General features: G+C 40.8%; 1 protein-coding gene across 1 annotated transcript; it reads left to right on the top strand.

Annotated features, from left to right (window-relative positions):
• Nucleotides 1-2,460: 2,460 nt before the first annotated feature.
• On the top strand, nt 2,461-11,775 carry dnajc4 (DnaJ (Hsp40) homolog, subfamily C, member 4). The gene is made up of 8 exons (XM_064955117.1): nt 2,461-2,568; nt 3,288-3,359; nt 3,515-3,649; nt 3,883-3,973; nt 5,517-5,689; nt 7,353-7,520; nt 8,761-8,847; nt 9,012-11,775. Exons 3-8 carry the CDS (start codon nt 3,558-3,560, stop codon nt 9,109-9,111), a joined length of 711 nt encoding a protein of 236 aa, XP_064811189.1. The 5' UTR covers nt 2,461-2,568; nt 3,288-3,359; nt 3,515-3,557; the 3' UTR covers nt 9,112-11,775.
• Nucleotides 11,776-11,810: the final 35 nt, after the last annotated feature.

Here is an 11,810-nt window from a genome sequence, read left to right as displayed (position 1 = left end):
CAAGTTGGGACCGGACCCTTCATCAAAAAGTCTGGGAAGAGAGGCAAGTGGTGCTTGACCGAGGCAGACAAAGGCGGTGTGGGGGTACCCACCGAATCTGACCGCCCTCTCTCTTCTCGTAGCCTCCCGTAACTGGCAACAGTGAGCAGTCACCGTATACCCCATAGCTAGGCAGACAAGACATTTGCTCTGACCATGGTCCCAACCGAGGTACTGGAAAGTTGCCATCTGTAATTCCTAGCTTCCCCAAGATTGCTACATGTCTTTCCAGGGAGTGTGTATGTAGTACGTAGCAATATGCACACGGACTGGTTCAAAGGAGGGCAGTTTCAACGCACTCCAAACTAAGAGAAACTACATATAGATTGTGAGTATCTTTCAGAGAAATGCTATAATCACATGACTGGAGGCATGATCTCGTCCCCAATCCCGGCTTAGCCATCGTCGTCTCGCTTGTTTTCTTAGTCCTTTTACTAATTACAACAGTAAATTGAAGAATAACAAATGGTTTGAGGTTAGAAAATTAGGAGAACAAGTACAACCTTCAGCACACAACGTCCAGTGGGTGAGCACGCTCTACCACTAGGGGAAAGTTTTGTTGGCGCAACGTAACACAGTCTTGTTTTCCAATTGTTTGCTTAGTAGTGTGAATCATTCCTGTTCACACCGAGGTGAAGAGCAGAATAATTGAAGGAATAAATCCCAGCCTCACATTTTTCACTTGTGGAAGGTGGGGCTTCCAGCGAGGCACTGATTTCATCGGGCTCGTCAGGCGTGATTGTAGATCCTTCAACCAAAGTCGCGGGAGTACCGAAGTGTGATGCTTTTCATGGCACTCCGATTCCGAAGTGACTTTTTCATAGCAGGTTAGGAGACTAATGTTAGGAAAATGGTTAGCGAAAATGTTCTCCCAACCTGCTACAAAAATCACTTTTCAAAGTGTTGTGGAAACAGTGTGTCCCATGCAGGAAACGTATTTGAATTAATCTTCGGGCTGAATCGGTTTATAAAATGTTCCCGAAATTACAAGAGTCCAATATTGGGAGAAAACTGTAGCTAAGGAGCTGCTTTAAACTGAATAGCTAGTGAACTGGCTTGGTAGTAGCCCTTCATCATGACTCTCAGTTCCATTAGATTTCACATACAGTGCATTCAGAAAGTATTCAGACCCCTTGACTTTTTCCACATGTTGATAAGTTACAGGCTCATTCTAAAATGGATTACATTAAAAATGTTCTTCATCAATCTACAATGTGAGTATTCAGACCTTTTGCTATGAGACTTGAAATTGAGCTCAGGTACATCCTGTTTCCATTGATCATCCTTGAGATGTTTCTACAACTTGATTGGAGTCCACCTGTGGTAAATTAAATTGCTTGGACATGATTTGGAAAGGCACACACCTGTCTATATAAGGTCCCACAGTTGACAGTGCATGTCAGATCAAAAACCAAGCCATGAGGTCAAAGGAATTGTCCGTGGAGCTCTGGGATAGGATTGTGTGAGGCAAAGATCTGGGGAAGGGTACCAAAAAAACAACTGCAGCTTTGAAGGTCCCAAAGAACAAAGTGGCCTCGATCATTCTTGAATGTAAAAATTTTGGAAACACCAAGACTCTTCCTAGAGCTGACCTCCCAGCCAAACTGATCGATCGGGGGAGAAGGGTCTTGTTCAGGGAAGTGACCAAGAACCCGATGGTCACTCTGACAGAGCTCCAGAGTTCCTCTATGGAGATGTTAAATCAATTTCTCGCCAATATTCGTGTAACTGTTTGAAATAAACAACACCTTGTCCTGACAAGGTAACGTAAACAAAAATAGATCTAGTTATAAAGATGCTTACCACATACAGTTCCCTCCACCGCTCTAGCATAAAGCCTGAAAAACCTGAATAAGCCTGAATAACGAACATGTTTCGTTACAATTTCTGGAGTCGGCGCTGACTGAACTAAAGCCTTGAGCGTTTGGTAAAGTCATAAACATGTTCAAAAACAGTCGGTGAGAGACACAAGTGTGTGGTCTCAAGTTTAAACAAAAGTAAGTCCAGGAAGTGGTTTTGGGGATAGAGGGTCATAACAATCAGGTCAGCCTCGCCCACTCTCACAGTAGAGTTGTGTTCAGTTCGCTTGAACATTTACTACGTTGCGGAACAGTTTGTACTGAACAACACGTTTCCCCAATACGTTATTGAAAAGACTTTTGATTTAATGTAGATAATTGCTGTTAGCAAGAAAAAACAATCCACTTTATGCATCTCTTGTAGAGAATGGAAAGGCATGAAAGGGTTAACCTTCAAAATAAAAAACGTTTAGTCGCGTATGGTCGTGCTCAGTATGGAAAAAACGTTTAGAAAGGGAATGAAACTGGGTACTATCGTCCTGAATTTGTCAAATAGGAACACATGTGTTTTCCGTTGCAAAACATTTTTGTTACAGCGTCCCTTACTGAAAACTACCCTACCCAGACAACAATGTTGCAGACAGCAGCACTGCACTCTGTAAAAGACACTTATGTAACAACCCGTTCCCATTATTTTTTTGTTATGAAACGAAGAAAATGCCGTTTTTTGGTACGTCTGTGCTTCTTTACCCTTGATTCTGTCTTTTGTTAAAATACTAGTGTGTTTTTGCCACATGAAATCATAGGTCAACAGTCTCTTTAGTTGATTTAGTTAGCTAACGTTAGCTACTACTGGCTAAATTCTACCTAGTTAGCTAGCTAGCCATGCTAACTAGAGTACACTGTGTGTTGACTGTACAATTTCGACCGATAATAACTAAATATATATGCATAAAGTAAGTTTACTGGGTAGCCGGTTATGCCCACAAGTGTATAGCAACAAATACTATCAAGTTTGTTTAATGCTTCTCCACACCAGCTAACTAACGTTAACTAGCCAGGACAGCTAACAAATGTTCAAAACATAATCAATTGAGTAACTAGTTAGTTGATTTGCAAGGGACAGGACAACGTGTAACTTGCTGTGAATTACTGTAGATAATGACTGAACTGTTGTTGTATTCATGCTGTGACTACAGTGTCTTCAAACTCTTCTAATTTTAAAATGGCCAGCGTCAATCTCAGTGGAAAGATTCAAGGGACTAGCTATGTTGACTATATTTATCAAGTAAAAAAAAGACTAGCTCTGTTGACTATATTTATCAAGTTAAAAAAAAAAAGACTAGCTCTGTTGACTATATTTATCAAGTAAAAAAAAGACTAGCTATGTTGACTATGCTCAAAGCCTGCAAAATATATGACGCCCTCTTTGCTCTTGTTATGTTGCAGTGACTGAGTGGACTCTCCTCTTTGTCCTGTTGCTGACCACTATCTTTTCAATGACATCCTACTGACTGAACGGTATATGTGACAACGGCACCCTATTATCACATTATATGGGGAAAGTATTTGTAACTGTCTTTGATGTAATAGGCATGTGATTGATAACTCATCCCTAGATATAGTTTTTATACTTTCCACTACTGATATTGTCCTATGTCTTTTCTCCTCCGTAGGTAATTTGTTTTGTAAACTCTATAGGCAACAATACTTCCCACCATGCAGTTGGAGGCCCAGTTGCGTCTTTGTCAGAGCTGTCTATGGTGCTGCAAGAGCGGACTGCGCCTGCTCTTTCAGAGCTCTGTGCACAGGTATGCTCTCTCCCTCTACAGTATTTACCTTTGTGCACAGCTATACAATGTGCATGGTAGTGTGTTTGTGTGCATTTGACACTTGTCTAGTTACACTGTACTTACACTAGTATGCTTATGATTGTGGTCTGTTAAGCATTGTTGAGTCCAAGGTCCCAATACTGTACTGTATGTGGTCCCAGTACTGTGTGTTGTTATCCTGTATAATTAGCATTCATTGTGTCTCATTGCAGAGCGGCATTTAACCACTACGACCTTCTTGGTGTAAAACCTGATGCCACACTGGAGCAAATCAAGAATGCATTTTTCGATAAATCAAAAAAGGTACGACAATCTCCTAACCTATCAACTAAAAGCTTTAAATACTTAGTAAATTCATAAAAGGCACATGGTTTAAGCAGCACATATTTAGGGTTTATTGTTGCATGCAATTCTGGTTTATAAGGAATTGCAGCTTCTCTCACCGACCACACGAGTGCACTCTTCCACAGTATTTTTCCACAGTATCTTCCAACATCACATTCCCACTGTGTTCATGAATAAATATACAGTGAGCTCCAAGTATTTGGACAGTGACATGTTTTGTTTTGGCACTGTACTCCAACACTTTGAATTTAAAATGATACAGTGACTATGAGGTTAATGTGCATTTTCATCCATATTGGTTGAACTTTTTAGAAATTACAGCATGTATTGTACATAGTAACCCCATTTTAGGAGCCCAAAAATATTGGGACAAATTCACTTATGTCTTTTAAAGTTGTCAAATGTAGTATTTGGTCCCATATTCCAAGCACATGATTACATCAAGTTTGTGACGCTACAAACTTGTTGGATGCTATTGCTGTTTGTTTTGGTTGTGTTTCAGATCATTTTGTGCCCAATCAAAATTAATGGTAAATAATGTATTGTCATTTTGGAGTCACTTTTATTGTAAATAGGAATAGAATATGTTTCTAAACACTATATTAATGTGGCTGCTACCATGATTATGGATTATCCTGAATGAATCATGAGTAATAATGAGTGAGAAAGTTAGACACACAAATATCATACCTCCAAGACATGCTAACCTCTCACCATTACAATAACAGGGGATGTTAGCATTTTTGGGGGGTGTTATGATATTTGTGCATCTAACTTTCTCACTAATCATTATTCACGATTCATTCAGGACCGCCTGTAATCATGGTAACATCCACATTAATGTAGAAGAGACATTCTGTTCTTACAAAATGATAGTCACAAGCGAGATGTAATCATTGCGCGCTAGGAATATGGGACCAAATACTAAACTTTTGATTACTTTAATAAACATATAAGTGAATTTGTCCCAATACTTTTGGTCCCCTAATATGGGGGGGACTATGTATAAAAAGTGCTGTAATTTCTAAACGGTTCACCCGATATGGATGAAAATACCCTCAAATTAAAGCTGACGGTCTCATACTCACGTATCATTTCAAATCCAAAGTGCTGGAGTACAGAGCCAAAACAACAAATGTGTCACTGTCCCAATACTTTTGGAGCTCACTGTTGTACTGTTTGTTTTGGTGTTGTTAGGATCTCTATGTTAACCGGAATGTACAGTATATTTACCAGTACATATTTGTATTGTGTGTGTGTGTTGTATTATGTCAGTACATGAGTATTTTGCAGTTTGTAGCTACGCAGTAAGTTTATATCTATCTGTATGTATGCATGTACAGTAGTAACCCTGGTTTGTCCAAATCCTCATCCTGACTGCTCAAATGTAGTGTACACAAATCCATTTAGCACCGACTGAAACAGCGGGACCATTCAACAGTGTGATGGTATCTACTGCTTTTTCATCACTAATCCTCACTGCCCCCTGTGTCTCTACCAGATGCACCCAGACAGTGACCCGTCTAACCCGGGGCTGCATGGCCAGTTTGTGGAGCTGAACGAGGCCTACAGGGTGCTGAGTAAGGAGGTGTCCAGGAGAGAGTACGACCTGCGGCAACGGCACCCTTACACCGGGGGACAGGCCTTCAGACCCACCTCCACATACAACCCCAGGTACATAAACAAATGTGTACACACTCAAGCAAGCAGGAACTAACCCATGCACACACACACACACACACACACACACACACACACACACACACACACACACACACACACACACACACACACACACACACACACACACACACACACACGTGTCCCATTATGGCTGGTGAAAACCAAACACTGCATTCCACAGTAAGAAGCTCATACAAATGATCAAGCCTGGTGTTGGTGGTAGTGTGATGGTTTGATGCTTTCCTGCCTCAGGACCTGGACGACTTGCCTTAATAGAAGGAACCATACATTCTGCTCTGTATCAGAGTATTCTACAGGAGAATGTCAGGCCAGAATGTCAGGGCATCTGTCTGTGAGCTGAAGCTGAAGGACAGCTGGGTCATGCAGCAAGACAATGGTTCTACATAAAAATGGCTAAAAATAAACACATTTGAAGTTTTGGAATTTCCTATTCAAAGTCCAGACCTAATCCCAATTGAGAATTTGTGGCAGGCCTTGAAACGAGCAGTTCATGCTTGAAAACCCACATATGTCATTGAGTTAAAGCAGTTCTGCATGCAAGAGTGGGCTAATATTCCTCCACAGCGATGTTAGAGACTGATCAACAACTATGGGAAGTATTTGGTTGGAGTCATTGCAGCTGAAGGTGGGGCGAAATTACTTTTTCACACAGGGGAATCAGGTGTTGCACAACTTTGTTTAGTAAATAAATAAAACAAGTATCACTTTTGTTTATTTGTAAACTCAGGTTCCCTTTATCTAAATTAGGTTTTGGTTGAAAATCTGATAACATTCAGTATCAAAAATATGCAAAAGTAGAGAAAATTAGAAAGGTTGCAAATACCTTTTCACGGCGCTGTTTATACTGTATTTGTATTTATTATGGATCCACATTAGGTCCTGCCAAGGCAGCAGCTGCTCTTCCTGAGGTCCAGCAAAATTAAGGCAGTTTATACCATTTTAAAAACATTACAATACATTCACAGATGCTATCTTCTGTATACCACCCCTACCTTGTCACAGCACAACTGATTGGCTCAAATGCATTAAGAAGGAAAGAAATTCCAGAAATTAACTTTTAACAAGGCACACCTATTAATTGAAATGCATTTCAGATGACTACCTCATGAAGCTGGTTGAGAGAATGCCAAGAGTGTGCAAAGCTGTCATCAAGGCAAAGGGTGGCTACTTTGAAGAATTTCAAATATAAAATATATTTTGATTTGTTTAACACTTTTCTGGTTACTACAGGATTCCATATGTGTTATTTCATAGTTTTTAAATCTTCACTATTATTCTACAATGTAGAAAATAGTACAAACAATGAAAAAATGTTGAATGAGATTGTGTGTCCAAACTTTTGACTTGATTTGATTTACTGTATATATAATCTGGACCGTGAAATTGCTCAACCTAATATTTCTTAGTTCCGTTCTTTTACGTTTTAGATTTGTGTGTATTGTTAGATATTACTGCAGTGTTGGAGCTAGGAACACATGCATTTCGCTACACCCACAATAACATCTGCTAAATATATGTATGTGACCAATAGAATTATATTTTATTTGACACACGCACAAACAGCCCTGTGTGAGTTCATACACAAATCTCAAGAGTTTTTCCCCTTTTCTTTCTCTCTGTCTACCACTCTCAGGGCGGAAGCTCAGGAGAGTATGCGCTACTGGGATCAGTTCAAACACTCTCAGCCTCAGGAGACCACAGCTGAGGAGTGGGAGAGGAAGAGGAAGAGGAACTTTACAATAGTTAGCTACTGTATGCTCATCATGGGCCTGAGCATCAGCGCTCACGTTCTCTTCTTTAGGTAACATCATGGGCCTGAGCATCAGCGCTCACGTTCTCTTCTTTAGGTAACATCATGGGCCTGAGCATCAGCGCTCACGTTCTCTACTTTAGGTAACATCATGGGACTGGGCATCAGCGCTCACGTTCTCTACTTTAGGTAACATCATGGGACTGGGCATCAGCGCTCACATTCTCTACTTTAGGTAACATCATGGGACTGGGCATCAGCGCTCACGTTCTCTACTTTAGGTAACATCATGGGACTGGGCATCAGCACTCACGTTCTCTACTTTAGGTAACATCATGGGACTGGGCATCAGCGCTCACGTTCTCTACTTTAGGTAACATCAAGGGCCTGAGCATCAGCGCTCACATTCTCTTCTTTAGGTAACATCATGGGCCTGAGCATCAGCGCTCACGTTCTCTTCTTTAGGTAACATAATGGGACTGGCCATCAGTGCTCACGTTCTCTACTTTAGGTAACATCATGGGACTGGGCATCAGCGCTCACGTTCTCTACTTTAGGTAACATCATGGGCCTGAGCATCAGCGCTCACATTCTCTTCTTTAGGTAACATCATGGGCCTGAGCATCAGCGTTCACGTTCTCTTCTTTAGGTAACATAATGGGACTGACCATCAGTGCTCACGTTCTCTACTTTAGGTAACATCATGGGCCTGAGCATCAGCGCTCTCGTTCTCTACTTTAGGTAACATCATGGGCCTGAACATCAGCGCTCACGTTCTCTTCAGGTAATATGGGAAAAGACCAGAGTGAAACTGATACTTGGACATTAAAACTGTATGTGTGTATGTACACTCAGCACATAATTAAATATGAAATACAGGACTTCTGTCACGTTCAAGGAAAGGAATCACACTTCTGTCACTCAAATGCATTTCTGAGTAATTTTCCAAAATGTGACATTTGACTATTACTGCTATTACTATGTTTTTAATCATTCATAGTCTAGACTAAATGGTCTGTAGACTCCGATAACTGTCTGTTTTGTAGGCACAGGTGCCCCTGGCTCAGACTCAGGTTGTGCTGTCATATATCTAGTAATCTGTGTTTTGGCACGATGACTTGAAAGCACTTTTATTGTTTGTAGAGATTCAACTTTTCCTGGTATGACTATTTGTACTAGTACGGAATAATAAAACATGAATAATAATCAAAATACCAATTGAACTGGCAACGATATTCCACTGTGTGGAAGTCAGTTGTCTGACAGGTCTCTCTGTCTTCCGGTCACACAGAAAGTTGGAGTCAGTCCATAACAACTTCATGGACGAAAAGGACAGGGTCATCACACAGATCTACAACGAGTCCAAAGAAAGGGCAAGGTGTGTGAGAATTCAAATGTGTTATAAGTCTTTATTACATGTGTTACTACACTGTTCTAGTTACGGTAGTGGTAATTATCAACTTTGCATCGAGTATGTATTAATATGATTTGTTTGTAGGATATACCTGAGACTGGACCTGATTTCTTCATTTTGATTTGCAGAGTGAACGGGTTTAAGAAGCAGACAGAGATTCTTAGACAGAAACATGCAGACTTCCTGGAGAAATACAAAATCACTCGCAACAGTGGAGAGGACAAGTAGGAGTTTCGTAGAATAAGAGTACACCTTAAAACAAGGTGGATTGAGTTGGCGGAAGGCCAATGAAGAGGAATGGAGTCAGTCAGGAAGGGGAGTGAATGGTTGAGTGTGTTAGGAGTACCTAGCTTTCAAAGAAAATAACATTGGGGCAAACGATGATGTGCACAGCTGATGTTTGCTTGGAGCTCGGATACTAAGCTGAGGAGTAAAAAGAATATGTGTATTAACAACAGTATGTAATGCCTGGTTGAAACTGGAACTGGAACAGCATATGGGGTACGTGTCTTTGTCACAGTAGAAAGTCGACCCCAGACGTTCTAGGTTTCTTCAGAAGGACAATGTTTGTGGAGGTTTGGTCCGTAATCAGAAGACTAACAGCAGTAGGACCTGGTCGTTATAGCAACACATCTCTTCCTCTGTTGGATGGAACCAAGACTCCTGTTAGCCAGTTGCTAATTGGTTCACAGTGACATGCCATTTTCCCCCATGCCCGTTCAGAGGAAGTCTGATTGGGGTTCATATGACAGTGGGAATTTGCACACTGGAGATCCAGTACAGTGTTGTGTACTGAAGACAAATCAAAGGTAAAAATCCCTTCATGACGGATAGGGGGTGCTGTGTACAGCTTCCCTTGAACCAATGGGATTCAGTCATTGTGCCTCTCTGTGAGTCAATGATATCATGGAACTCTTGACATCGCTCCTGGGCCCATGGTGGACCCAAATACAGTCATAAAGAGTTTTTCCTGACAATGATACCTATAGGCAATATTTCGGGCCTAGAGCATTTCCTGGTAATATGATGAGGGAAAACTGTTCCCAGATACAATGCATTCGGAAAGTATTCAGACCCCTTGATTTTTTCCACATTTTGTTACATTACAGCCTTATTCCAAAATTGATTAAATATTTTCCCCTCTCATCAATCTACACACAATACCCCATAATGACAAAGTATAAACAGGTTTTTAGAAATGTTTGCAAATTTATAAAAAACTGAAATATCACATTTACATAAGTATTCAGGCCCTCTACCCAGTACTTTGTTAAAGTACCTTTGGCATTATTCTCTGCCGTTATTCTAAAGCTCTGTCAAGTTGGATGGGGAGTGTTGCTGCACAGCTATTTTCAGGTCTCTCCAGAGATGTTTGATCGAGTTCATGTCCGGGCTCTGGCTGGGCCACACTAGGACATTCAGAGACTTGTCCCGAAGCCACTCCTGCGTTGTCTTGGCTGTGTGCTTAGGGTTGTTGTCCTGTTGGAAGCTGAACCTTCACCCCAGTCTGAGGTCCTGAGTTCTCTGGAGCAGGTTTTCATCAAGGATCTCTCTGTACTTTGCTCTGTTCATCTTTCCCTCAATCCCGACCAGTCTCCCAGTCCCTGCCGCTTTTAACATCCCACAGCATGATACTGCCACCACCATGCTTCACCGTAGGGATGGTGCCAGGATTTCCCCAGACGTGACACTTAGCATTCAGTCTTGGTTTCATCAGACCAGAGGATCGTGATCTCTCATGATCTGAGAGTCCTTTAAGTACCTTTTGGTCACTACCATAAAGGCCTGAATGGTGGGGTGCTGCAGAGATAGTTGTCCTTCTGGAAGTTTCTCCCATCTCTACAGAGGAACTCTGGAGCACTGTCAGATTGATCATTGTGTTGTTGGTCACCTCCCTGACCAAGTCTCTTCTCCCCCGATTGCTCGGTTTGGCCGGGTGTCCAGGTCTAGGAACCGTCTTGGTGGTCCCAAACTTCTTCCAGTTTAGAATGATGCAGGCCACTGTCTTCTATGGGACCTTCAATGCTGCAGAGATGTTTTGGTACCCTTCAACATGATCTGTGCCTCGACATAATTCCGTCTCTGAGCTCTACGGACTATTCCTTCGACCTCATGGCTTTGTTTTTGTCTGACATGCACTGTCAACTGTGAGACCTTATATAGGCAGGTGTGTGTGCCTTTCCAAATCATATCTAATCAATTGAATTTACCACAGGTGGAATCCATGTCAAAACATCTCAAGGATGATCAATGGAAACAGGATGCATCTGAGTTCAATTTCGAGTCTCATAGCAAAGGGTCTGAATACTTGTGTAAATAAGGTCTTTCTTTTTTAAATGTATACATTTGCAAACATTTCTAAACACCTGTTTTCGCTTTGTCATTATGGCATGTTATTTGTAGATTGAAAAAAAATGTATTTAATACATTTTATATTAAGGCTGTAATGTAACAAAATGTTGAAAAGGGGAAGGGGTCTGAATACTTTCTGAATGCACTGTATAATCAATTTTTTTTTTATTGAAAGGACATGGAATCAAGAAAAACTTGAAAATGAAGTCATATTATGACTTTCTAAAATTGTATTTAATTGTACCCTTGTCTGATGTTGACAAATAAATTTTAGGAATGTTAATTATAAAAGGGAAATATTTGATTTATTGCCCATGTGGGCAACCTCAATCTCTGAGATGAGGATATTGTATTTAATTTATTGCTATGTTGACTGCCAACTGACACTTACCATAATGCCTTGTTTCAGTGTCTTATTAGTCACAGATTGTGTTTCAGAGTGATTTTTTTATGACCGCATTTAAAATAACTCTTCCCAGTGTCATTATAGATTCATTCAATGATAAATAAATACTGTTCCTCTGGTCTCAACCCAAATCATCCAATGTTTATTTTTGAGTTTGTTTTTCACTGAT

This window comes from Oncorhynchus masou, chromosome 32 (genome assembly GCF_036934945.1).
Source record: "Oncorhynchus masou masou isolate Uvic2021 chromosome 32, UVic_Omas_1.1, whole genome shotgun sequence".
In the NCBI taxonomy this organism is placed as follows: Eukaryota; Metazoa; Chordata; class Actinopteri; order Salmoniformes; family Salmonidae; genus Oncorhynchus; species Oncorhynchus masou.
Note: the sequence above shows the minus strand (reverse complement) of the source record. Positions and strands in the feature narration are given on the sequence as shown.

Excerpts from the sequence above, each read along its gene's own strand:
- dnajc4 (XM_064955117.1), top strand. The coding sequence starts at position 3,558 with ATGCAGTTGGAGGCCCAGTTGCGTCTTTGTCAGAGCTGTCTATGGTGC. Across the intron at positions 3,974-5,516 it reads TTTTCGATAAATCAAAAAAG|ATGCACCCAGACAGTGACCC; the intron begins GTACGACAATCT and ends TGTCTCTACCAG. Across the intron at positions 5,690-7,352 it reads ACCTCCACATACAACCCCAG|GGCGGAAGCTCAGGAGAGTA; the intron begins GTACATAAACAA and ends TACCACTCTCAG.